We start from the raw sequence: 27,639 nt of genomic DNA on the forward strand, positions 1-27,639 counted from the left end.
GCACGGGGAGAAATACACAAATGAACCTGGGCTTTGAGCCAGCTACAAATACTCATTACAGAATTATGACTTATGAATGTATTCTAGTCATCACTCATTGTAACTTCATAAAACTACTGTGACTTAAACTTAAGCCATTGCTACTGATGATAAATCAAAAGGTTAGCTTTATGTCCCTCTCTCTATAAGTAGGAGAATCAGATTTTGTCCTCTGAATCTAATGCAACTCCTTTCCACCCAAATGCCTTTCATATCTGCAGGTATTACTTCTGTGTATGTTTCTGACTCATGATTTCTGCAATATATTCATTGTCATGAAGAAGTGATCAGAAGGGAGCACAAACAATTTAGCAGATGACATTTGGGAAGGAATTACAATACCTGTGTCTGAAGATAGGGAATTCAGTAGCCTGTTTTAGGATAACCTAACTTTGAATCCTTAAGCTACATTACATACCAACATATATAAAGAAAGTGACTGAATTTTAAAATGACCTAAGAGAAACATACTTACTTTTTGTAGGTAATGGAAATTTTGAATTTTGATGTAACTTTATTTACTCACTAAGATCAAAGTTGTGCACAAATAAACACAAACATTATTACAGTTCAAATGCTGGGATTTCTCTCCTAGGTAGGCCTCTAAAACCCCTTTATAATGATCATTTCCCTGCATTTCCGCAGCCTGAAGCTTATAGTTTTTTTTAAAAAGGTCTATAAGTAGTCTGGATGGAGGAGTTACTTTAGAAAAGATACTGAGAAAAGCAGAAAGAGAAAGAAGAAAGAAAAAAATAAGAAGAAAGAAAAAATAAGATAAAGAAAGAAAAGAAGAAAGAAGAAAAAAGAAAGAGAAAAAAAGAAAGAAAAAGAAAGAGAAAAAAAAGAAAGAAAGAGAAAGAAAGAGAAAAAAGAAAGAAAGAAAGAAGAGAGAAAGAAAGAAGAAAGAAAGAAAGAAAGAAAGAAAGAAAGAAAGAAAGAAAGAAGAAAGAAAGAAAGAAAGAAAGAAAGAAAGAAAGAAAGAAAGAAAGAAGAAAGAAAGAAAGAAAGAAAAAAGAAACAAGAAAGAAGAAAGAAAGAAAGGAAAGAAAGGAAAGAAAGAAAGAAAGAAAGAAAGAAAGAAAGAAAGAAAGAAAGAAAGAAAGAGATACTAACACAAAATATACATGAAGGATTGTTGATTACATTCTTATTTGTCCAGAATATGATTTTCACACATTCATACCTCATTTTCTAGACAGCTCAAGGAAGGATTTGAACTGATTGTGTTAAAATAGGGTCACTCTGTCCTCTCAGGCTCTATATGCATGGTTCTGCAATAATAATAATAATAATAATAATAATAATAATAATAATAAAGCACTTTTTATATGCCAGCCACTTTTCTAAATGCATTTATAGTAGCTCTTTTAATCCATACAACCATACTCTGAGGTGTGTACTATTCAGTTTCCTAGTTTACATGTGGGGAAACTAAGATACAAAGAAATGAAGTCTGTTCATTAGCTACCTACAAGGTCAGAATTGGCCTTTGTAGACAAAAAAAAAAAAAAAGAAAGAAAGAAAACCTGGCTCCAGTATCCATGCATTCTTAATCACTGCAGATTACCGCCTTTTATAATAATCTGTTCTGATTCCTTTACCTGATTTACCTCTTTTTGTACTTGAGTTCAATTAAAGTTTCTTATCCCCAAAATAAATTCTCCAATCTCTCAACCTAGATTAAAACACTTCTGCATAATCATGTTCCCAATGATAGTAGCTATTATCATCATATTTTCATATTCCTAATAAATATGAATGAGTTCTTCCTTAAGATCAAAATTTCAACTTGTCTTCATATATGCCAGCACAACAACCTTCTGTGTCTGGCAGAAGGCAATTAATCAACATCTATTACACAGATATATATGGTGAATGTAATCGAACAACCAAAATCAGAAAAACTTGAAGACTTGGAAACACTCAGATGGTTAGCAGAGCTTTAGGTATAAGTATAGGAACATCCAGGGCTACTTTTCACACTTACTAACTGGGATCTCGGACTAAGTGACTTATGTAACTTGCCTATATCCTCTATATAACCTACTTACAGTACTTAAGTTACCGATGGAACTTCTGGCAAGGTACTATACCACTGTATCCTCACATAAACCAGGCACGAAAACAATATACCTCCCAAAGTTTTCTTGGAGGTAAATATTTAGACAATGCATGTAAATAACTTAGTACCATTTATGACAGGATAAGTACTTGGCAGATATTAACTGTTATTATTTTTATCTTAACTTTCTGTGCTCACTCTATGATGCACACCAAAATAGTAAGCACCAATTTGGTTGAAAATTAATAATATGAGTATTGGGATATTATTTTTTGGATAAACCATTCTAAGTTGAGAGAAGAAATCAGAGAAATTGTTAAAAGATTAAAAAGAATAAGGAAATCTGAGAGAAGTGTAATATCTTGCCCAAGAAAGAGATGGCTGACAGAGAAGTGGCAGGGTGTCTTACTGTTCCATCAAAACTTAAATATAGAAAAAAAAACTTAAATATACAAATCATTGTAACATAAAAGAGCAAAATTTTAAATAGATAATACTTGACATCTGAAGAGGCATAAAATACTTACTCAGAAGGTGAAAAGACACCCTGAGGTAGTCATGAAATGTTTCTTAAGTATATTCTATTTGTCTTCTTCTAATCTCCTCCAGGGATAAGATTGTAGAACATTTTAACTATCCAGATTTATTCTTATCAAACTTGTTCTAATGTTAAAAAGTTTATGCCCAAAGACATTTATACCTAGAAAAGAGTCTCTCCTAGAGCAAGCAGCCAATAAACAAATAGTCAGTTGATGAATAATTATTTGTAAAACTCACGTTTCAAGATTTACTCTTACCTTATATTGATATTTTGTCAGATTCTGAAAATGAAGCAGCAGAATCCCAATGTTTTCCTGTTCTTATTGTTTTAATTCTAGAGATGGCAAACATAAAGTCAATCAATGACCATGCTACAAGTACTAAACAACTTTTATGTCAAGATAAAATGAATCCCTCCCCCCAAAAAAACCTCCAAATCCATGTTTATCATTCCAGTTTTAGTTCTTCCCATAGAGAAACTGGACTAATTTCCCCTGTTGCTCTATTTAGACAACTACACTTTCCTTAGGTAATTGATTTCTTGAAAAATGATATATAGTCCTTTGTGGAAGAGACACAAGGTGAATTTTTCCAATGTGCTTTGCTAATACTGAAACAGTTCCAGGAATTGTATACAAAGGGAACGTGAGGAATCAACCGGCAGGATATTCTTTGTCCTGCATTCTTGGATGCTGAATGCTTTTAAAGAGGTAAAGTGGATTGTCTTGGATATGGAGATAGAGGTCCTGAGCCATCTGGAATCTCAGAGAATCCACCAGAATATCAGCAGCAGTCATCCATACTGGCTTTGGTTTTGCCATAATGGTGTAACTTTTTGAAATAATTACAGCATTGAGGTTTCTCTTACCTTCTGGGACATAGTCCTCTGGGAGAGAAGGAAGCATCAGTAAGTTACTAAGGTACCCAGGCTCTAAGCCAAGCTCCTGAGGATCACAGAGGCTCTAGTATTGGGGGGGGATAGGAAGGAAGAAATGAAGGAAGGAGGGAAGGAAGGAAGGAAAGAAGGAAGGAAGGAAGGAAGGAAGGAAGGAAGGAAGGAAGGAAGGAAGGAAGGAAGGAAAAAGGAAAAGGAAAAGGAAAGAGAAAGAAAAAGAAAGGAAAATGAAGAGCTTAAACTTACTAGGAGTCAAAATACAACAGTTTATTTTTTTACTTTTCTTGTTGTGTGAGTCCTTTGAGAGGGACCAAAATGATCTTTTAGTCTTAATTTCTCCACTGAAAAAGAAACATTTCCATTTATTATTACAGCAAACCATGTGGTAGGCTAACTGACACAGATATGAAAGAAAATACTATGTTATGAGACATATTTTTAGAGAAATTTTTATTCCTAGTCATAAAATTCATTCATTTTCACTTAAAACTCTCCATATTTATCCTTTAGCTATATTTTTTCAATGATAATTGATAATTAGAAGTACAATAAAAGGGGCCCCAGGGTGACTCAGTCAGTCAAGCATCTGCCTTTGGCTCAGCTCAGGATCCCAGGTTCCTGGAATGGAGCCCCAGGTCTGCCTCCTGATTCACAGGGAGTCTCGTTCTCCCTCTCCCTCTACCCCTCTCCCTGCATGTGTTCTTTCTCTCTCATTCTGTCAAATAAATAAATATATTTTTTTAAGTACAATAGTATGGGGATCGTATGGGATAAATTAACCCTGCAAATGCCCTCTAATTACTTAAAGTAGAGGTTAAATAATGATTAACTTAATCTACATTAGCTTCACCTTGTAATCTTAATTACCTGAAAGTTGTTTGTTGAGGTGTCAGGTACTAAGTAATATCTCAACAGTCACTGTATAAATTTCAAATAATTTTTTAAATTGTTCTATATCAGTCCAAAAAAATCTTAATTTGTGTATGATAAAAATTACATCATTGAGTAACTGTCATAAATACATTTTATGTACTATAGTAATGGTAAAGACGAAGGAAATAATGGTAGCTTCTAAATCCTCACATATGCATCCTATCAAAGACAATAGTTGATATTTTCTTTCCATATTCCCCTTGTTCTCAACAATAAACTCAGAATCCATAAGCTACTTACTGATGGGGTCCTTCAAAGTCCACTGATGAAGGATTTGGGACCGTTGTGGTCTTGCCATGTTGAACCGCTCTACTTGTTCATTAATATTTACCATCAAACACGATGGTGTTAGGAGGCATCCTGGAAAATTCCCTGGGTTACTGCTACACACTCCCCCCCCCCTTTCCATTAATATCTTTTGCTAAATCACTAAGAGTTACCCAAAAGAATACAAAGCATTTTGTTTACCTGTTGGTTCAGTGAAATGAATACCCAGGGGACAGGAGCAATTGCTATGTCTCCCAGTAAAATGTTCTCTCTGTTGAGCAGTAAGTATACTAATTCAGAAAAGCATAATGTCAAAGAAACAGCAAGGGGGGAAAAGGGTGAGTAAGCAGGTTTTAGTGTGGTAGCTGATACTGCTTTTTTGACCCAAGGTACTTGGGCCAATAGTCTGATTATGGCATAAATGGCCTCATATATTGTTTGCTAACACAGAGTACAGATCATATCCTGGAGACTACAACACAACTATATAAAGTGCTAAGAGCCAGTTGGTCCAACAACTGAATCCCCTATAAGTGATTCCACCATTCCATAAGTTCACTTGATTCTGCTTGATGAGGCACATGATGATTCCACTGAATTCCATAAGAATGAATGCCCTGCCTAACTTCTGTTCTCGTAAAGTGAGTGCATTGCCCTAAAGCTGTCCTACAATGTGGTATAATAGTGAATAAGGCATTTGTTGAGTCCTGATACAGTGGTATTAATAGAAGCAATTGGGCAAAAAGTACAAAATAACAACTAGAACAGAGCCTGGGCAAATGACTACCCATCCTTGATGGAAAAACCAGTGTTCAAACTGAAGCATGACGACTGGCTGGTAGCCCCAGGTTATGATATTTACATTTTTTGTTGTAGGAAGAATACTTACCACGAGACCTACCCTTTCAAGGAATTTTTGTGTGCAATAGGGCATGGTAGCTCTGCACAGTGTTATACAGCATCTCTAGAGTATGTTCAACTTGAGTAATTTAAATAGGTTGAAGCCCTTTGAATAGCAATTCCTCATTTTCTTCTCTTCTCAGCCCCAAGCAATCACCATTCTACTCTCTGCTTCTATGAGCTTGGCCTCTTGTCTTTTCTTTGAGCTTGGTTTCTTGAGATACCTTCTAGAATTGGAATTATAGAGTATTTGCTGTGATTGGCATTTTTCACTTACTGTAATGGTCTCCAGGTTCATCCACGTTGTCACTGTGGCAGAATTTCCTGCATTTTTTATGCCAAATAATGTTCCACTGGATGTATATGTCACATGGTCCTTCCATCCATCAATGAACATTTTGTTTTTCTCCGTATATTTTTGATGACCATCATCAGGAAATTGTGCACTTACTGAAGGTAATTACCAGGGCAACCACATTAAGCAATCCATGTTGTGAACCCTAGCTCTACTACCATGACTATATTATTGCTGAGAACCCGTGATAAAGTAGATGGTAAAGAATCTGGAAGATAATGGGTCATTGCCTTTACCAGGTTACTGATAACCTGATCCATATTTGATATGAATTACTCAGTAGTCTTGTGAGAAATTAATATTCTCAATTCCTTTTACCATTCAGGGAAGTCCTTTCATCTACTAACAGACCACGGGGTCAGTAATCCTTCACTCTTGCTGCATTCAAGTTCCTGGTTATCGACGTAAACCACTAGTCCACTGGCCCTAAATCAGAGTAAATATGTGCCCCACACTATATTCCAGACAAGAAAATAACTATGCAGGTGGAAATGGTATGTCTGTTAATAATATCTTCCTTACAAGTGTCATTAGGAAATAACTTTGAGTTGGACTAGGATGCTGCCATAGTAGTCCATTTCCAGCCAGTGCTTGTGTCACATGAAGCACAACCTATAAATCTGGCTCAATTTATTTTTTCTCCCTGCATCAGGCTCCCTGCTTGGCTGGGAGTCTGCTTCTCCTTCTCCTCCCTGTTCATACTCTATCTTTGTCTCTCCATCTCAAATAAATAGATAAAAATCTTTTTAAAAATTTTTTAAAACATACCCTTAATAGGGTATTTTGTACTCTAAATTTTTTTTGAGTTTTTAATATGGTTGCTTCCTTTCTTTGTAATTCATGATAACATGGTAGTAATGAGTGTGAAATTATGCTACAAATAATTATTTATGATTGCCGTGCTCCCTCTGTTTAATTAGTTTACCACAGTTATTTCAGTGCCCTCGTTTGTAAGTCCACAATATAGTTAATTGTCAAGTCAAAAAGAAAAGCTCAATCTTCCTAAAATTATGTACAGGTAAATATATTTAATGTAATTATATTTCATTGATTGTGTAACATTCATGATCAGTAGAAACATGGTCATGTACAAAGATTGATGCAAGATTTTAATTAATTTTCATAAAACTATTACATACGTAAAAAGACAAGTAATAAATATATGGGAAAATAATATTTTCATGTTGCAGGGGATAACTCAACACCACATAAAACTAGAAGTTTAAACCCAATTTGGTATTCATTTCAAATATTAATATCAAATTAAGATTCAGCCATCTTAATGCATACACAAATTTCTTATTGAGAAGATAGTTTTAACTTAAAATAATAATTATCCTTCCCCCTTATGTATTTATTTTCTTATTTCATTGGCTATAATGCTATATATAATACATATGATAAAAATATAATATTAAAATCAAAAAGGAATAACACTCTCAAACTTATTTACAATGATGAGATTATCCTGATGCCAAAACCACAGAAGTACACTAGTAGAAAACTATAGGTCAATATCCATGATAAATATAGATGCAAAACTTCTCAATAAAATGCTAGCAAATACAATTCATCAGCACATTAAAAGGATTGTTCATCAGGATCAAGTGATTTATCTTTGTTTATGCATGAGTGGTTCAACATATGCAAATCAACCAAAGTGATACAGTACATTAGCCAAAAGAAATAATCCTATAATCATATTAATAGACACAGAAAAATCATTTGACAAAACTCAACATCTATTCATGATACAAACTGTTGCCCTATTAGTCACAAAGGAACATATGTCAACAAAATAAAGTCCATATATGACAAACCCACATCATCATCAATGATAAAAGGTTGAAAACTTTTCCTCTAAGATTGGTAACAACACAAGAGTGTCCTCTCTCACTATTCTTATTCAATATGGTACTCACTAGAGTGATAAGGCAAGAAAAATAAATAAAAGGTATCAGAATTGGAAAGGAAAAGATAACACTTTTTCTATTTGCAGGAAACATGATTTTATATTTAGAAAATCCAAAAGCTTCAACCAAAAGCCTGTTATATCTAAACAATTCAGTAAAGTTGCAGAATACAAAATTAACATGCAAAAATCAATAGCATTTCTATGTGTTAGCAAATAATTTTCTAAAAAAGAAATAAAGAATTGGTATAATTTATGACACATCAAAAACAATCAAATATTTAGAAATAAATTTAAGGAGGTAAAAGATCTCTGCTGAAAACCACAAGATATATATTTCAAAAATTAAAGAAGACACAAATAAATGGAAAGCTAACCCATGTTCAGGGATTGGAAGAATTAATATTATTAAGGTACTGATACTATCAAAAACCATATAGATTCAATGCAATCCCTATCAAGATTCAGTGACATGCTTTACAGAAACAGAAAAAACACTTAAAATTTACATGGAACCATGAAAAACAAAGAAATCCTGAAGGAGGTGGGAAAGAGGTATCCAGTTCCTGATTTCAAGATACACTATGAAGCTATTGTTATGAATACAGTATGGTGCTGTTGTAAAAACCACCACCAACAACAAAAACAATGGAAGAGAATTGAAGACCCAGATTTAAATCCAAATCAACTAATAATTGACCAAAGAGCCAGATATACTCAATGGAGAAAGACGCTTTGTTTAATAAGTTGTGCTATGTTGAAGAAAGAAGAAGAAAGAAAAGAAAGAAAGAAAGAAAGAAAGAAAGAAAGAAAGAAAGAAAGAAAGAAAGAAAGAAAGAAAGAAAGAAAGAAAGAAAGAAAGAAAGAAAGAAAGAAAGAAAGAAAGAAAGAAAGAAAGAAAGAAAGAGGAAGAAAGAAAGAAAGAAAGAAAGAAAAAAGAAGAAAAGAAAAAGAAAGAAAGAAAGAAAGAAGAAAGAGAGAAAGAAAGAAAGAAAGAAAGAAAGAAAGAAAGAAAGAAAGAAAGAAAGAAAGAAAGAAAGAAAGAAAGAAAGAAATGATAATTGGATATTTACACATAAAAGAATGAAATTGGTCCCATATCCATTTTTTTCTTTAAAGATTTTATTTTATTTTTTATTTATTCATGATAGACATAGAGAGAGAGGCAGAGACACAGGCAGAGGGAGAAGCAGGCTCCATGCAGGGAGCCCGACATGAAACTTGATCCCGGGACTCCAGGATCACGCCCTGGGCCAAAGGCAGGCGCCAAACCACTGAGCCACCCAGGGATCCCCGAAATTGGTCCCATAACTTACACCACTCATAAAAATTAACTTGAAATGGGTTAAAGACTTAAATTTAAGACTTGAAACATACAGAAGAACATAGGAATAAACTTCTAAACGAGGGTCTTTGTAATAATTTTTGGATATGGCCTCTAAAGCACAAGCAACAACATCAAAAATAAACTAGTGGGATTACATAACCTAAAGAGCTTTTACATAGCGAAAGGAAACATCAAAAAAGTGAAGTGATAACCAATAGAGTGGAAAAAAATTATTTGCAAACCATATATCTGATAAGAGATTAATATCCAAAATGTGTCAAGAAATCAAACAACTTGTTAGCAAAAATAAATAACCCAATTTTAAAATAGATGACAGATGAAAGACATTTCCCCCCCAAAAAAAAGATATACAAAAGGGAAACAGGTACATGAAAAGATGCACAACATCATTGATCATTAGGATGATGCAAATTAAAACCACAAGGAGATATCACCACACACCTGTTATATGCCCATTATCCAAAAAAAAAAAAAAAAAAGGAGAGAGAGAGAAATAACAAATGCTAGTGTAGATGTGGAATGTGGAGTAAAGGGAACCCTTGTGCACTGTTGGTGACATTGTCAATTGTCACAACCACTATGGAAAATAGTATAAAGAATCCTCAAAAAATTAAAAATAGAACTATCATATTATCCAGAAATTCCATTGGGAGTACAACCAAAGGAAATGAAAATATTAACTCAAAAAGATTTCTACAGCCCCATACACATAGTAGTGTTGTTTGCAAACAATGAAAGTGATTGTAAACGACCTAAGTGTCTATTGATAAGTGGGTGGATAAAGAAGCCATGCAATATATACAATACTATTCATCTAAAATAATGAGGAAATCCTACCATTTGCAACAACATAAATGGACCTTGAAGACATTATGCCAAGTGATATAAATCAATGAAAACAAATACCATATAATGTCACTTTCTGTGAAATATTAAAAAAAAGAAAAAGAAACATGTAGAAAAAAGAGATCAGACTTGTGGTTACCAGAAGCAGAGGGTAGATAATTGCCATAGTCCATGTTGTTGCTGCTTTTGTTGTTTGGTTCATTCATTGTTTTGTGGTTTTATTGTAGCAGCTTCCAGGAGAGAAGGACCATTCTCACAAACATTGCAAGTATTTCTATCCCTCTCTCTCTAGGAATTAATTCAGTTTTATAACTTAAATGAAAATAAATTATAGTGGTTTGAATAAAAGGGAGATCTCGTTGTCCTCCCAAGCATAGTGAATTAACTTTAATTCATTAAATATTTACAAATACTTATTTTCTTTGATGTAGGTCAGTCTATTTGAATTAGATGTTCTTACATTAGATAAATATGGCAGATTCCTATAAGAAACTAAATTCTGGGGACACCTGGGTGGCTCAGCGGTTGAGCATCTGCCTTCGGCTCAGGGCGTGACCCTGGGGTCCCAGGATCAAGTCCCACATCGGGATCCCTGCATGGACCCTGCTTCTCCCTCTGCCTGTGTCTGTGCCCCTCTCTCTCTCTCTGTGAGTCTCTCATGAATAAATAAATAAACTCTTTTTTAAAAAAGAAGAAAGTAACTCCCGGGGTGCCTAGGTGGCTCAGTGGTTGAGCATCTGCCTTCAGCTCAGGTCGTGATCCCGAGGTCCTGGGATCAAGTCTCACATCAGGTTGCCCAGAGGGAGCCTGCTTCTCCCTCTACCTGTGTTTCTGCCTCTCTCCCTGTGTTTCTTTCATGAAAAAATAAGTAAATCTTAAAAAAAAAAAAAAGGAATTAACTTCCAAGAGTGATCCCCACAAAAAGTGATCATATGTATATACTGGGCTGTAATTACATACAGTCTGTCGTATAAAAATCTTTTTGTTGTTGTTGTTGTTATATAAAAATCTAATTAAATTCCTCCCTAAAGAGGAAAGAACCTGGTCTTAGATTAACTCAGATAACTGTTAGCAAGAGTTTCACAGCTTCAAGCACAGGTCAAGGAAGACAGACCAGACAAGGTACTACAAGAACTTTGTCTACAAATAAACTAAAATAGTAGCAGAGGAGTAGGATGTGACAAAGGGAGTCTCTCAACCATATGGTTATAACCAGGCTACAATCTTCATAAATAGTTTGCATGACCAGGTTGTGAAAAGGTGAGCCTTCCAGTCCCTGAAGGATTCTCAGAAGCTTGCAGACTGACATCTGAACAAGGGAAGATTTCAATCTTTCAGCATTTTCAAAAGAGTAGAAAAGTCCAGATATCTATAAAAACAAAAGTAACAAAGAGTTTTAAAATATATATTAATTCAGATCAGGAGGAAAACAGAAATAAAACAGAAAACCACGCTTCCTGAAGTTTGCAGTAAGGACAAGATGGCCAAATGATTAACGAAAGGGATTCCTAATGTCTCTGTCCCTAATGGAAGAAATGGAATTAGACGTGGCTAAGGATGAGATTCTCTGAGAAAGCGAAAGCTCCTGGTCACTGATGCCCAGTGAGACTAGTCAACCATCAGATTAGCCAAAGGAAATGGAGCCAAGATTCTAGGAACCCAGAAATGATGTTAAACCAAGTTGTGTTGTGAGGCTGGCAAAATGAAAATTTAGAAGCGAATATAGGCATGTTTCAGGGAATGATCATATTAACTGTCAAAGAATGTGTCAAGGCAAGTTAATGCACTGAGAATCTACTCATACTTTTGTAAATACACGAGGGAGAACAGTTTAAAATTTCTCTCACAGAAAACAAAGACAAGACTTAAAAAGGCAAAAGCAAAAACAGACTCACAAGTAAAGCCAACAATTGATATGTAACAGTTCTTGTTGTACCCATTTAGGATTGGTTGGTTGCAGCAGAGCTTATCAAGGAAAGAATGCTAACCCCCAAGTCCGTTTGTATTATTTTCTGAAAACTATGTTCACTAACACAATTCATTAAGTTGGGCTCTTTAAAGAAGAATGTCTGTGATGCCCTTTCTTTGGTTGACAACAAAAAGGCAAACTGGAGCAGTGTAACAAACAAAAATGAAATCCAATACCATATTTAAATATCTGTCACATAAGAAAACGTATTACCTATTTAATAATTAAAAATTTTAGAATAGAATGTAAATAAATAAAAAGCTAAATTTCAACCACCGTAAAATAAAATATGAATTATTTTTAAAACACTTTGATTTGGATTTAAAGTACCTAAAAATGTAAAACAAAATCCAACTATATGTTACTGACAGGAGATTTTTCTATGAAGAAAATACTATAGAAAATTAAAAATAAATAGTTGGGACAAATATACCAGATATATCACTTTAGTGTAGCCAAAGTCATGGGACTACAAACCTATGCTAAAACCTCATATTTAGTACAACAAATGTATTGATATAATTAATATCATAAAAGCATATAATAGGCAGTTTTGTTCATGTAGGCAGGAGAGCTCTTCTAATAATAAAGCTCCAAATAGTTTATACATTAAAATGGAAAAAAATATAACTTGTGAAGTGTTTAGGAATGAAAATAACAAGAAAAAAATAACCTGATGAAAATTAATGATACTAAAATGAAACTAAATAATAAAATAATCATCTGAATCATAAACAGTTATTACAACTCTCTCACAGTATGAATTCAGAAAAGAAGTAAATTGTTAACAATACAAAATCAATAGATAATTTTAATTATTATACAAAATGTTGAACAATATATTACATGGAAAGAAGGAATAACTTCCTACAAAAAATACCAAAATTTAGTAAAGATGAAATTTAAATGTTAAAAAGATCTCACTTTACCTTCACATCCAGAAAGTTTTGCAGGGCGGCCTAGCATAAAGGCATTCCTATCTCACAGAAACAGTTGCAGAGAATAGAAAATAAGTAAATGATACTTAACTCATTTCATAAATAAAATATCCCCTAAGTAATAAAAAAGACAAAACAAATAAGTCCCAATTATACCAATAGCCTGGAAAGAAAAAGTACTAAAGAAATGAGACATTTAATTATAAAACTTACATTATGCAAAAGAGACATACCTTTTGTAAAGATGTAATGATGATTCAGCATGAGATATATCCACTTGATAAAGGACAAGAACTTATGGTTATCCTCGATGATATAGAAATATGATTCATTACTACACCGGAATAGAATGAATGTTCTTTAATTTCTGGTTTTCTCCAAAAATATTATACTAAAATCATAGTAAAAGTTCATAAATACTTCCCTTAGTCATGACAACTTAAGGATGTCTGACCAACACTACCTTTCAACATTTCACTGCAGGTTACAGCTAATGCAATAAGGAAAATAAATAAGGATTGGAGGGAGGTAAAAAAGCATTAACACAGCATAATTGCCCACAATCACATTCTATAAAATAAAATTAAAACTTGCATGAAGTTGTGAGGACTCTGAGCTCGGTCAACATGATCAATATAATGTTTCTTTATACCAATAATCAATTAGAAAATGTAATAGAGAAAACATCCCTTTTATAATAAATATTGTGTTATACATAGAAATAAATATAAAAATATGTGCAAGACTTTTTAAAGAACACTATAAAAAGTTGTTAGAAGATATAAAATAAGATATGAATGAGGTGGAAGGTCTATCATGATCAGAGGCAGATTCATCATGAAGCTGAAGAAGCTCAAATTCAATGCCTCCAACTTGCATGATCCCCTTTGAAGTCACTTAAGGGGTGGGAGGGCCTACCAATGTGTTTATCTAGTCATGTGTTTTAAATTTTGCAAAATACATCACCTGCAATTGATTGAAACTGCTGGGCTCCATTCTCTGATATTTCCTTTTGTGTCAGGTGATAATGAAGAGGTGATTGATTTTTGGATCCAGGTAACAGGACTTTCAGTTGAGATACACTTAAAAATTCTTAGTGATGTGTATTTTATGTTTCAGCCACATGTGTATGTGGTAATGCCAGCTATCCTAGGTGGAATGATTTCCAGGAATATTTTGCTGACTGTGTAGATTGCTGACAGTGTAGATTCATTGTTCTAAGAATGTGCCTGTTGGATAGGATATGGTAAAGTTGGTGCAGCCACAAAAGGAAACAAAGAAGCTTAGAAGAAGATGTATTTTGCTCACAGATACCAGGAAGAGGGGGTTAGGGGTAGGGATTAACGTATGCCTCGGAGGTCACAGGGAAAGACACCAAGATGGAACTCAGGAAACCCCATCAGCTATGGCTCATTGCTAGATCACTTCAGTGATCCTCTCTCCTCAAATCAGTTTAGGAGTGGAGAGCTTAGACCATAGTTTTTATTGGCATTTCCATAAGAAAGACATATAGGGCAGGGTAAATGGTTTAGGATTGGCTAGTTTGCATAATTTCTGCTGGCTCTAAACTATAATGGTGGTCCCTACTTGCCAAGTACCTGGCCCTGGAATGATTAAGGCAGAGGAATATTTTCTTTGGGAGATAAGGGCCTGATGGAGGACATATGGCTTCGATCGGTTGTTTGCCTATCAAAGGCATGTGCCTGGCTGGTTGTCTCTGACATTGGCTAGCCCTAGGAGGAACGATGTCTCCCCAGCCAGCAGAGTTACTTAAGATGTCAAAAAATCACACACAGAATTGTTTTTAATTAAAAAAAATTTTGCATGTATCCAGGCATGATACAAGGCTCAGTGCCAAAGGTTCTAATCTTAAAGTGTCAAATGGCGCCCAGCATAACAAATAAATTAACTAAAATCAACAAAAGAAACAATACGTGTTGGCAAGAATGTGAAGAAAGAGGAAACTTCCTGCATTGTTGGTGGAAATGTAAGCTGGTGCAGCCACTCTGGAAAACAGTATGGAGGTCCCTCAAAAAGTTAAAAATAGAACTATCCTAGGATCCAGCAGTTGCGCTACTGAGTATTTACCCAAAGAATACAAAAATACTAATAAAAAGGGATAGAGGCACCCTGATGATTATGTAACATTATATACAATAGCCAAACTATGGAAACAGCCCAACTGGCCATTGACTGATGGATAGATAAAGGAGATGGGGGGGGGCTGTATAATAGATTGGATTCTCTCACCTGCTCCTTCGCTCGGTTGGCTGCAATATCAAGCACTATGTTGCCTGAAGAAGACCTACTATACATTGTACAAGAGTGAAAGTAAAAGGGGATATAATATCTTGTTATTAACATAAAATAGTTTTGATTTTTCAGTTCTCCCAGGAGTTTCTAGACTATACTTAGAGAACCATAGTTTAAAGCCAAACACATTTTCTATTAAAATAATAAAATGATATTATATTTTGTATTATTTTTGCTGAAAAAATACAGCAATTAATTATCTCTACCATCTCATTCCTTCCCCGAATTAACATAGCATAACAATTTTAGAATATGTTTACCTTTCACTCAAGCTTAAATTTAAATGAATATGTATAATATTTCAAAAATATTTATGACAAAAATTAAAGGCATATTTCAGAAACAGGAATATGCTCCCCAAAAGCATATATGATGGCTCAAGAATGCTGAGTTAAGAAAGGATTAAATAGATTGATAAATTTGAATGAATAGTATTATGTAACATCAGTAATTGGCCCTTGGTAGGTTAAAAGAGCCTGTGGAGATTTCTAGGAATAATACTAAAAATAATCTGTTAAAAATAACCAATTCAAAAAAAAAAAGAAAAGAAAAAGGAAGACACACAGAAACAGAAATCATGAAATTGGGATGCCTGGGTGGCTCAGCAATTGAGCACCTGCCTTTGGCTCAGGGCGTGATCCTGGGGTCCCCATGAGGAGCCTGCTTCTCCCTCTGCCTCTGTCTCTACCTCTCTCTCTCTGTGTCTCTCATTAATAAATAAATAAAATCTTAAAAAAAAAAGAAATCATAAAATCTGCTCAAAGAAAGAAGTCCAAAAATCAGTGTTACAATAAATTTAACTTGGTTAACTCGCCATCAAGTGTTGCAATGGCAAATATCTTCTGGCCGAATTAACAAAACAGTACATCTATGCTCTGATTCCCATTTACACATTCAAATATTAGAACAATAAGAGCAAAAGTATTACAAGTGTCCTAGTGCAACAGTACAGTGGGCGATGCATTCTTCACCCATCTGATTGACAAAATTAAGATTGCCGGCACCCGGTGCTGGTGGTGATGTAAAACAAAGAAATGTGTGCATTGCTAATGACAATATGATACATATTTATTTATGGAAAATAGTTAAGAAACATCTACTAAAATCGAAATGCAGAAAACTTTGGTTCTAAATCTTGCTTTGGGGAGTGTATTTCATATAGAAAAATAATCTGGTCGTGCATAAGGATGTGTGCAAAAAGACATTTATTAGTAGTAAAAACATAAAGTGAATACTCAACAATAAAAGAATGGTTAAGGAAGTAAGGAGAACATATAACATCAGACGTACTAAATTTTTTAAGCGTACAGTACAGAATCGGTGGCTATAGGCGTTATGCTGTATAGATCTCTAGAACTGACTCATCTGGGGTAACTGATGCTCGATACCTGGTGAACAACTCACCATTTGCTTTTCTCCAAGCCTCTAACAACCACCAGTTGACTCTATTTCTGCAAGCCTAACTGCTTGAGATACCTCGACAAGTGGAATCGTTATTTGTTCTGTGGCTGGCTTACTTCACTGAGCAAGTGCCCATAGTTTACGACTCTTAGGGTACACTTAAAATTTGTAAACGGTAGATCCCATGTTAACTGTTCGTACCATTAAGACAACCAACAGGGGCCTGGGTGGCTCAGTTGGTTGTGTCTACCTTTGTCTCAGGTCATGATCTTAGAGTCCTGGGACAGAGGGAGGCTCCTGGTCAGTGGGGAGTCTGCTTCTCCCACTCCCTCTGCCCCTCTCCCTACTGGTTCTGTGTTCTCTGCCTCAAATAAATAAATAAAATCTTAAAAAGCAACAACAACCAAGCAATCAAAGCAAAACCAAACCGAACAGAAAAACAATGGGGCAGGAGGAAACTGTTGGAGGTGGTGGGTATGTTTACTACTTTGATGATAGTGATGGCTTCACCGGTGTATGGATATTTCCAAATTCATTAAATTACATATATTAAATATGTCCAGTGTTTATGTCAACTACACCTCAACAAAGCTGTTTAAAAAAATAAATACATAAGGGGAAATTCACAAAATTTATAGAAAGGTAGAAAACGTGACTCAGAAAGTGAGTAGAAACTAATTCTGGACATCCAGACTCACAGCCAGAAATGCCACCACCAGGCTATTCAGTATTGGGAACCACACTTTTATCACCATCACCAATATTTCAGGACAGTGAAATGTCACCACAAGCAGTGATACAAAAAGGTCTTCATTTATTAGATCCCGTCATTGTCACCAACAGTGTTCATTTTAAACTGCTAAGGTTTCTTACCATTATTCTCTCCAATTCAAATCCCAGGCAAGAACATCAAATTAAAATTGGTTTCAGAGTACAAATATAACCACATCAGGTAAAATTAGCCCAAAATATTTTTTTTTAAAAAAAGAAACTCCATTTTATATTAGAAATAGAACCCAGATGTCCGTATCATTTGTGAATTGTCTGTTAACTTATGACATTGATTAAATGGCTAAATGGAATCATGTGAAAGCAAGAATGTGATAAGACTATACAGGCACCATCATGAGATAAAATTATGGCATGATTGGTTAAAACATTGCAACACCGTATGAGTGTTTTTAATAACTTAAAAATTCAGCTCATATTTTTTAATTTGCACCTCTATATAGGAAATTTCTGCCACCATACAAGATAACTCCATATATTTTATAGCTGCAGAGATGAAGCTGCAGAAAATTGAACCTCAGAGTATGATTTTTTTTTCTTTTTTGGTTCATTGACTACAAAACCGGTCAATTCATACCTCTGACATCTTTTACACAAATAAACTCTGGGCATCTGGGCATGTTAAGTTACTTACAACAATGTCAATATCCTGATATTTTCGACACTTTTCCCCCAAACACCTTTGCATTGGAAACAAATCCACTCATTTCCCTGATAGAATTCTTTCCTACTTGTTTTAAAATACCATGACTCCTAAGGACATTTCATGAAGGAGGAAGCTAAATTCCCTTTATATACTGCTTCTAATTTTCATGAGTGCAGTTACTAGAATCAGAACCCAGCATGCTGAGAGAGAAATACTGCTCCAAAGTGGATGCAGAATTTATGGAAGACTGACTTAAAAATTTGAGTATTTTTTTGGATATGTACTGGCAAAATGCAAAGTATGTTGGTATGAATGAATTTTGAGGGCTCTTTCACCAGAGGTGAGGGAGAAAGTGGGTAGAATTTGTACTAACCAGAGACTTGAAAATTAATGTGCTGGTTCATGCAAATAGTCTAATAGTTTGCTGGATTGATTAGTGCAAACTATGAATTAATAATGGATGGGTCTAAAGAAGTTGAGACACTAGAAACACTTTGAGAAATCTTAAATTCAATCTTTGGAGGAGACAGTCATGCTGAGGAGGGTTAACCATAGATGTTCTGGTCTCATATGCCCTGGTTAGGTGCCCCTGAGATGTTAGAAAATCTTCCCTTCACAGTAACAGAGGGAGCAAGCAGCAACTTCCAAAGCATCTGCAATGTTTCTCTCTTAGGATGTTGGTGGGAGACATTAAAGTTAGATGGCCCCCCAATATCAATGGGAATAGTGCAGTGACCAAGCTCAAACTGTGACATTTGACTGAGGGAGCAAAGGAAGGTTTGGATAACATGATAGTAGTAGCTCTGGCTTATTAGTCAAAGTAGATGGATGTGGTCCAGCAATCTCCACCTAAGATTAGTTAATCATGAGATGTCTAGGAATAAGATCAGTGGGCCCCCTTCTGAGAGACGGAGACAGAGAGAGACCTGACTTGAGCCACCATGACTCAGATCACATCAGTTCTCCAATTCCTAGACCTGAGTTGCTTTACACAGAGCCACCAGAACACGGAAAAGCCTTGATATTCTCTAAAGATGTGAACTGAAATCCTCCTAATCAGCTGTTATAAAATAGTTCAGTAACTAATTCTTGGGTGATCAAACACTGAAGAAAAGTATATACTCAACATTTTTTGGACTTTAAAAAATATTTAGATCCTGTGTCAAAATTAATCAACAGAGAGACAAAGAGCTGAATTCTTGTGAAGTAAATATTTCCAATAGTGTGGCATGAGACAAGTGTGGATCCTGTTTAGAAAATTTTTGTCTCTTTTCTACTTTCTTTTTTTTAATTTAAATTCAATTAGCCAACATTTAGTACATCATTAGTTTCAGATTAAGTGTTTATCAATTTATCAGTTGCCTTTAACACCCAGTTCTCATCACATCACGTGGCCCTTTTTAATGCCCGTCACACACTTAACCCACCCCCACCCCCCACCTCCATCCCTTCCAGGAACCTTCTATTTGTTTCCTGTAGGTAAGAGTCTCTCATGGTTTTTCTTCCTCTCTTATGACTTTCCGTTCAGTTTTCCTTCCCTTACCCTGTGATCCTCTATATTGTTTCTTATATTCCATATATGAGTGAAACTATATATGTCTTTCTCTGACTGACCTACTTCACTCAACATAATCCCCTCCAGTTCCACCCACATCAGTGTAAATGGTGGGTATTCATCCTTTCTGATGGCTGAATAATATTCCATTGTATACATAGACCACAGCTTCTTTGTCCATCATCTGTCGATGGACATCTCAGCTCTTTCCACAGTTTGGCCAGATACAAACAAAATTTATCTGCCTAATTATTTAGTTTTTACCTAAGTCATCCAAAGTTAATTTATGTAAGTTGCCACACAAGAAACCTAAGTACAAGATATTCAACTGAAGAAACTGATGCCACTCAGCACAATGCCAAACAATGTGAATAAATGGATGATTATTAAACATTAGTAAGGGAAGAAGACTATTTCTAAAGTCTAGAAACCATATTTCATAAAAGGAACAAATAGGAAAATCCATCTTTGGTTAAAATTCTTGTTTGGGGGGTGCCTGGGTGGCTGTCGGTTAAGTGTCTGCCTTCAGCTCAGGTCATGATCCCGGTGTCCTTGGATAGAGTCTCACTTCCTTCGGGCTCCCTGATCTGCCTACTTCTCCTTCTCCATCTGCCTGCCACTCGCCCTGCTAGTGCTCTCCCTCTGTCAAATAAATAAATAAAAAATATTTTTAAAAGTTCTTGTTTTTGTTTAGAAAATTTACCCCAAAGATACAGATGCAGTGAAAAGCTGGGACCCATGTCCCCCAGTGTTTATAGCAGCGATGTCCACAATAGCCACACTGTGGAAGGAGCCTCAGTGTCCATCGACAGATGATGGACAAAGAAGCTGTGGTCTATACATACAATGGAATATTCCTCAGCCATTAGAAACGATGAATACCCACCATTTTCTTCAACATGGATGGAACTGGAGGGTATTATGCTGAGTGAAGTAAGTCAATCAGAGAAGGACAAACATTATATCGTCTCATTCATTTTGGGAATATAAAAAAAAAACAGTGAAAGGGAATAAAGGGGAAAAGGAGAGAAAATGAGTGGGAAATGTCAGAGAGGGAGACAGAACATGAAGACTCCTAACTCTGGGAAATGAACAAGGGGTGTAGAAGGGGAGGAGGGCAGGGGGTAGGGGACTGGGTGACGGGCACTGAGGGGGGCACTTGATGGGATGAGCACTGGGTGTTATGCTGTATGTTGGCAAATCGAACTTCAATAAAAATATACAAAAAATACCAAATTGAAATAATTAAGAAATTACTTTGAAACTCCTTCCTTTTTTCATGTTTTCACCTCCAAGATACAGTTGTTTGTTTGTTTGTTTTTTCTTATCCTATCTCTTCCCTCTTCCCCTCCCTCACCAGGCTTCACAAGTAAATAGCTTTGTCCTCACCAAGATCTCTAGATAATAGCTTACCCACATTCAAAATTTTATTAAATTTATGACCTATGCTGCTTTCAAGGGATTGGGCAAAGTGACATCTCATATTCAACATACAAGAGTAAGAATAACAGTCCAATATCAATTCAACATTACAACATTTTACAATATCTAATGGGTTCAGCTTCTCCAGGCTGAACATAACACAATAAGGAGTCGAAACTATCCTAAGGGAAGACAATGAAGCAAGCTCTGGGTGCTTGTCCATAGATGCTTAATGCAGTCATTTTAACTTGTGTTAGTGAATCAGTGCTTGATTACCATTTGCAACTATCGAAGTCAGAGAATGGTAGCATCCTGAAAATGAAAAATATTATTATAAACGCCCTCACCAAAGTTCTGCATCGTTACACTAAATAGTAGGTAAATGTCAACATTATATAAAATTCAAAGACAAAATGCAATACATGACGTTACAGGACAATGAATATATGTACACGTTCAAAGACTTGTAATCCAGAAAGACGAATCATGTCGTACACATAAGTTAATAGCGTATGAGATATTGAATTCACTCTTCAGCCTCTCAAGATGATACCACTATGAAAAGATTTCTCCATGTGGACTTTTGTGTACAATTTTAAAGTCAGCTGTAAATAACAACTTATTATATCTATGTCGCAGAATGTAGTCTCCAACATCTCTTGGATATAGCAGTGTTTCATAAACAATCCATACGTCATTAGACAAAAACGACTTTGTCAATGAGAACCAACATAAGGTTGGTAAGACACTGGGGTGTTCTGCTGGCATCTTAATGGCACAAGGAACAAGAAAGATATAAATCAGTCACTACTTTTCATAGAAGACCACCAAGGAAAGTGTTTATGGCAATTAAAAGAGAATTATAGACCTGATTTAGCACCTCTGAAAGTGTTCTGCCTTGGTTTTCAACTTCCCTAGATTCCCACAAACGCTTCAAGTGGTTCCAGCAATGCCACTTACAAGGTTATGCCCTGGAATACTGTTTTCTGTTCTGGCTACAAAACAGGAAATACAAGTCAACCAGACTAAAAACTAAAGCAAAGGAATTTAGGCTGTATTCAGCATTCCATTACCTCCTCCCAGCAGTCCTTAGGAACCCGCACCTGTTAGATCTACAACAGAGGGACATTCTAATGCTGGTAGACATCCAGATGTAAAACCTAACCCTAAAAAGAGTGTTTTCCAGGCTAATGATAATCAGTGCCAATGATCACTTTCCCAAGCTGATTGGGATTCCTATTTCACTCTCAAAACTAATGCAATCTTCGCATGTTTCTGCTTCTTTGGCCACTTTAATTCAACAAAGATCCCTGGTTATTCTATCTTTCCATTTCCTCCTCATTATAAGCACACGCTGTCTTATCCTTTGCATGACATCAAAAGCAAAGCACACAACACTAGCATTTATATGGAGTATCATTGGTGTGTAGACCATTGGGTCACACAGTTTCTAAGTTAATCATCATACTAGGTATTGTCTATACCTCTATTTCACTTAGGCATGCCGGGAAGAAAAACTATAAAATTCTGTACTTCTCCATTTGCATAACATATTATTACCTGGAGAGTGAGAAATACATAACTCTTTGTAGAATTGCAGCAAATTTTCATGGTGTCCAGAACTTTCAGATTTAACATTGCCTTGAGAAAAAGTGAATATGTTATTTGGAGCTTTCATTATATGATGTTCATAATGCTGTGGAATAAAACAGTTAAGGTGGGTTTTTCTTTGGGAGGGGGCGGGATTTTTCTGTATATTATTATTGGAGTTCGATTTGCCAACATATAGCATAACACCCAGTACTCATCCCATCAAGTGCCCCTGTCAGTGCCCATCACCCAGTCACCCCAACCCCCCGCCCACCTCCCCTTCCACTATCCCTTGTTCATTTCCCAGAGTTAGGAGTCTCTCATGTGCTGTCACCCTCACTGATATTTCCCACTCATTTTCTCTCCTTTCCCCTTTATTCCCTTTCACTATTTTTTATATTCTCCAAATGAATGAGACCATATGATGTTTGTCCTTCTCTGATTTACTCACTTCACTCAGCATAATACCCTCCAGTTCAGTCCACTTCAAAGCAAATGGTGGGTATTCAATGTTTCTAATGGCTGAGGAATATTCCATTGAATACATAGACCACAGCTTCTTTGTCCATCATCTGTCGATGGACACCGAGGCTCCTTCCACAGTTGAGCTATTGTGGACATTGCTGCTAGAAACATCGGGGTGCAGGTGTCCTGGCGTTTCACTGCATCTGTACCTTTGGGGTAAATCCCCAGCAGTGCAATTGCTGGGTTGTAGCACAGATCTACTTTAACTCTTTGAGGAACCTCCACAGTTTTCCAGAGTGGCTGCACCAGTTCACATTCCCACCAACAGTGTAAGAGGGTTCCCCTTTCTCCACATCCTCTCCAACATTTGCTGTTTCCTGCCTTGTTAATTTTCCCCATTCTCACTGGTGTGAGGTGGGATCTCATGGTGGTTTTGATTTGTATTTCCCTGATGGCCCGTAACGCGGAGCATTTTCTCATGTGCTTGTTGGCCATGTCTGCGTCTTCCTCTGTGAGATTTCTGTTCATGTCTTCTGCCCATTTCATGATTGGATTGTTTGTTTCTTTGCTATTGAGTTTAATAAGTTCTTTATAGATCTTGGATACTAGCCCTTTTTCTGATAGCTCATTTGCAAATATCTTTTCCCATTTTGTAGGTTGTCTTCTAGTTCTGTTGACTGTTTCTTTTGCTGTGCAGAAGCTTCTTATCTTGATGAAGTCTCAATAGTTTATTTTTGCTTTTGTTTCTCTTGCCTTCATGGATGTATCTTGCAAGAAGTTACAGTGGCCAAGTTCAGAAAGGGTGTTGCCTGTGTTCTCCTCTAGGAATTTGATGGAATCTTGTCTCATATTTAGATCGTTCATCCATTTTGAGTTTGTCTTGGTGTCTGGCATAAGAGAATGGTCTAGTTTCATTCTTCTGCATATGGATGTCCAATTTTCCCAGCACCATTTATTGTCCTTTTTCCAGTGGATAGTCTTTCCTGCTTTGTCGAATATTAGTTGACCATAGAGTTGAGGGCCCATTTCTGGGTTCTCTAACCTGAACAGGCCAATAACCAGGGAGGAAATTAAACAGTCATCAAAAACCTCCCAAGACACCAAATTCCAGGGCCAGATGACTTCCCAGGGGAATTCTATCAAACTTTTAAAGAAACAATACCTATTCTACTAAAGCTGTTCAGAAAGATACAAAGGGACAGGATACTTCTAAACTCATTTTATGAGTTTTATGAAGTTTCATTTTATGAAGCCAGCATCACCTTAATTCCAAAACCTACCAAAAAGGAGAATTATACATCAATATCCATGATGAACACAGATGCAAAAATTCTCAACAAGATACTAGCCAATAGGATTCAACAGTACATTAAGAAGATTATTCACCATGACCAAGTGGGATTTATCCCTGGGATGCAAGGCTGGTTCAACACTTGTAAAGCAATCAACGTGATAGATCATATCAACAAGAGAAAAAACAAGAACCATAAGATCTTCTCAATAGATGCAGAGAAAGAATTTGACAAAATACAGCATCCATTCCTGATCAAAACTCTCCAGAGTGTAGGGATAGAGGGAACATTCCCCAGCACCTCAAAAGCCATCTATGAAAAGCCCACAGCAAATATAATTCTCAATGGGGAAACACTGGGAGCCTTTCCCCTAAGATCAGGAACAAGACAGGGATGTCCACTCTCACCACTGCTATTCAACATAGTCCTAGGAGTCCTAGCCTCAGCAATCAGGCAACAAAAAGAAATAAAAGGCATTCAAATTGGCAAAGAAGAAGTCAAACTCTCCCTCTTTGCAGATGACATGATACTGTACATAGAAAACCCAAAAGACTCCACCCCAAGATTGCTACAACTCATACAGCAATTCGGCAGTGTGGCAGGATACAAAATCAATGCCCAGAAATCAGTGGCATTTCTATACCCTAACAATGAAACTGAAGAAAGAGAAATTAAGGGGTCAATCCCATTTACAATTGCATCCAAAAGTATCAGATACCTAGGAGTAAATCTAACCAAGAGGTAAAGGATCTATACCCTAAACACTACAGAACACTTCTGAAAGAAATTGAGGAAGACACAAAGAGATGGAAAAATATTCCATGCTCATAGATTGGAAGAATTAATATTGTGAAAATGTCAATGCTACCCAGGGCAATTTACATATTTAATGCAATCCCTATCAAAATACCATGGACTTTCTTCAGAGAGTTGGAACAAATCATCTTAAGATTTGTGCGGAATCAGAAAACACCCCAAATAGCCAGGGAGAATATTGAAAAAGAAAACCAGAGCGGGGGGCATCACAATGCCGGATTTCAAACTGTACTACAAAACTGTGATCATCAAGACAGTATGATCCTGGCAGAAAAACAGACAAATAGATCAATGGAACAGAATTATTTTTTAAATAAACCTGTGCTTTAGAATGCCTGAATCTAGAAGATCAGGTAAACAAATTGGTACAAGAAACAGTAAAACAAGTAAAAACAGATTTAAAGTAAAACTTTTTTCTTCCATAGGACTTTTTTCATGGCATCTTTAACATCCTTATTTCTTAGAGAGTAGATTAAAGGGTTCAGCATAGGTGTGAACAAAATGTAACATACTGAAGCCACTTTACGAAGTTCAGGGTTACTTGGAGGTGTGAGATAGACAAAGGAGACTGTCCCATAGAGCAAACTTACAACCCCCAGGTGGGAGCTGCAGGTGGAGAAGGCTTTCTTCCTCCCTTCACTAGAGCGGATTTTTAAAACTGCAGACACAATATACATATACGATACCACAATAACAACTATCGTGGGCAAAATAATGAGGACAGCCAGACTAAATGACACCATCTTATTCATAAAGATATTGGAACAGGAGATCTTCTCAATTGGGTTTGAATCACAGTAGAAGTGATCAATGACTCGGGAAGCACAGAAAGACATTGAGAAGGTTACACTGATTTGAAGGATGGAGCTGACCCAGCCGCAGAGATAGGAGCCAGCCACCAACTGGATACAGAGGCTTCTTGACATGCGGATAGTGTAGAGGAGCGGGTTGCAGATGGCGATGAAGCGGTCATAGGCCATGGCTGCCAGGACAAAGGCCTCTGTGACCATGAAAAGCGCGTAAAGAAATAGCTGAGCCACACAGCCTGCAAAGGAGATGGTCTTTTTCTGAGACAGGATGTTGACCATGGCTTTGGGTACAATAACAGTGGAGTAGGAGAGGTCAATGATGGAAAGATTGCCTAGGAAGAAATACATTGGTGTGTTCAGCCGGGGGTCGGTCACAATGATGCCAATCATGCTAAGGTTCCCCAGGAGGACCATCCCATAAACAACCAGGAATAGTAGGAAGAGGAGACTGTGGAGCTCTGGACGGACCCTGATGCCTACAAGAATGAAGTCAGTCACTTCTGAGTGGTTGTCTCCTCCCTTGTCACCCATGGCAAATTTCTGCTTAAAAGCATAACAGAAGGTCAGCAAAGTTGCCACTATTTCTCTACTATCACATATAACACTTTTCACATTTAAAAAGACCTTGTAGTTGATGGAATGCTTTCAAGTTGAGTCCCATGATGTTCACACACATGAGCAAATTAAAAGTGAGAGATACTTGATGTGCCTAAGGTAACACCACTGGTTAAGGTAACACAAGTAGTTAAGGTTCCCTCTAGAATTTGAACTCAAGGTGAAATATTTTGTACTCAAGTTTATTGCTAATTTCAACACAACAAAAGTTGATGCTTCCTTATATGTAACTTGTCACACGGATGGTTTGTGAGACATCATTTGTGATTTCCAAGAACAAAAGTCTAACTCTTCATACTACCAAAGACACTTCTTTAAGTTTCATTTATCATTTTGTATTCATTTTTTTTATTAATGCTTTCCTTCAACACAGTAATAAAAATAATCTAGGAAAGGAAGATTAAAGTTCATTTCAAGATAATATGAGCTTCCTGCCAAAAAGAGCTCTTACAACAGCAAGTAAAAAAAAAAAAAAAAAAAGAGCTGTCTTTGACATCTTTAAAAATAAAATCAGACAAACTTCTGGAAAAAGCATAATTTTATTTAAGTTCAAAACTAAAATGTGACTGATGCCTTTATAATTTTTACCCTGTAAAGTTTGTTGACACTGTTTTTGTCTATATAAATCAGGAAATCTAGGCCATCTCCAACTTCTGAGCTTGAGAAAAAATTAGAAACTTCAAAGTGAGGAACAAATCAAAATGCTGACCGTGTAAATGAATATATTAGATTAAAGAGCAAGTTTTACTAAGCTTGTAACCTAATGGTTAAAGCTCAGTAGTTTAAAAAAAATAAATTTTGATTTTCTAGAAGCACCTAAATGAACCTATTTGGTTTGGGGTCACCTTCTAAGCAACCAAAGCAACGTTAGTAAATGTGAAATATTTTTGTTATTTTTTCCATGAAACAACACATTCACTGT

At 36.1% G+C, this 27,639-nt stretch overlaps 1 protein-coding gene and 1 long non-coding RNA gene across 2 annotated transcripts; both read right to left on the bottom strand.

Moving 5' to 3' along the window:
- Nucleotides 1-1,221: 1,221 nt before the first annotated feature.
- LOC140616950 (uncharacterized) lies at nt 1,222-5,107 on the bottom strand. The gene is made up of 5 exons (XR_012017239.1): nt 4,938-5,107; nt 4,710-4,829; nt 3,510-3,603; nt 2,899-2,975; nt 1,222-1,310 (listed from the first exon to the last, which is right to left on the bottom strand). It is a non-coding gene; the product is annotated as an uncharacterized lncRNA (long non-coding RNA).
- A 20,584-nt stretch (nt 5,108-25,691) lies between these two features.
- On the bottom strand, nt 25,692-26,633 carry LOC140616764 (olfactory receptor 9K2-like). The gene has a single exon (XM_072797524.1). The coding sequence runs from the start codon at nt 26,631-26,633 to the stop codon at nt 25,692-25,694; it is 942 nt and encodes a 313-aa protein (XP_072653625.1).
- Between the last annotated feature and the right edge of the window lie 1,006 nt (nt 26,634-27,639).

Source organism: Canis lupus, chromosome 25, assembly GCF_048164855.1.
Source record: "Canis lupus baileyi chromosome 25, mCanLup2.hap1, whole genome shotgun sequence".
Classification (NCBI taxonomy): Eukaryota; Metazoa; Chordata; class Mammalia; order Carnivora; family Canidae; genus Canis; species Canis lupus.

Coding starts and splice junctions, on each gene's coding strand:
- LOC140616764 (XM_072797524.1), bottom strand. CDS start 26,633: ATGGGTGACAAGGGAGGAGACAACCACTCAGAAGTGACTGACTTCATT.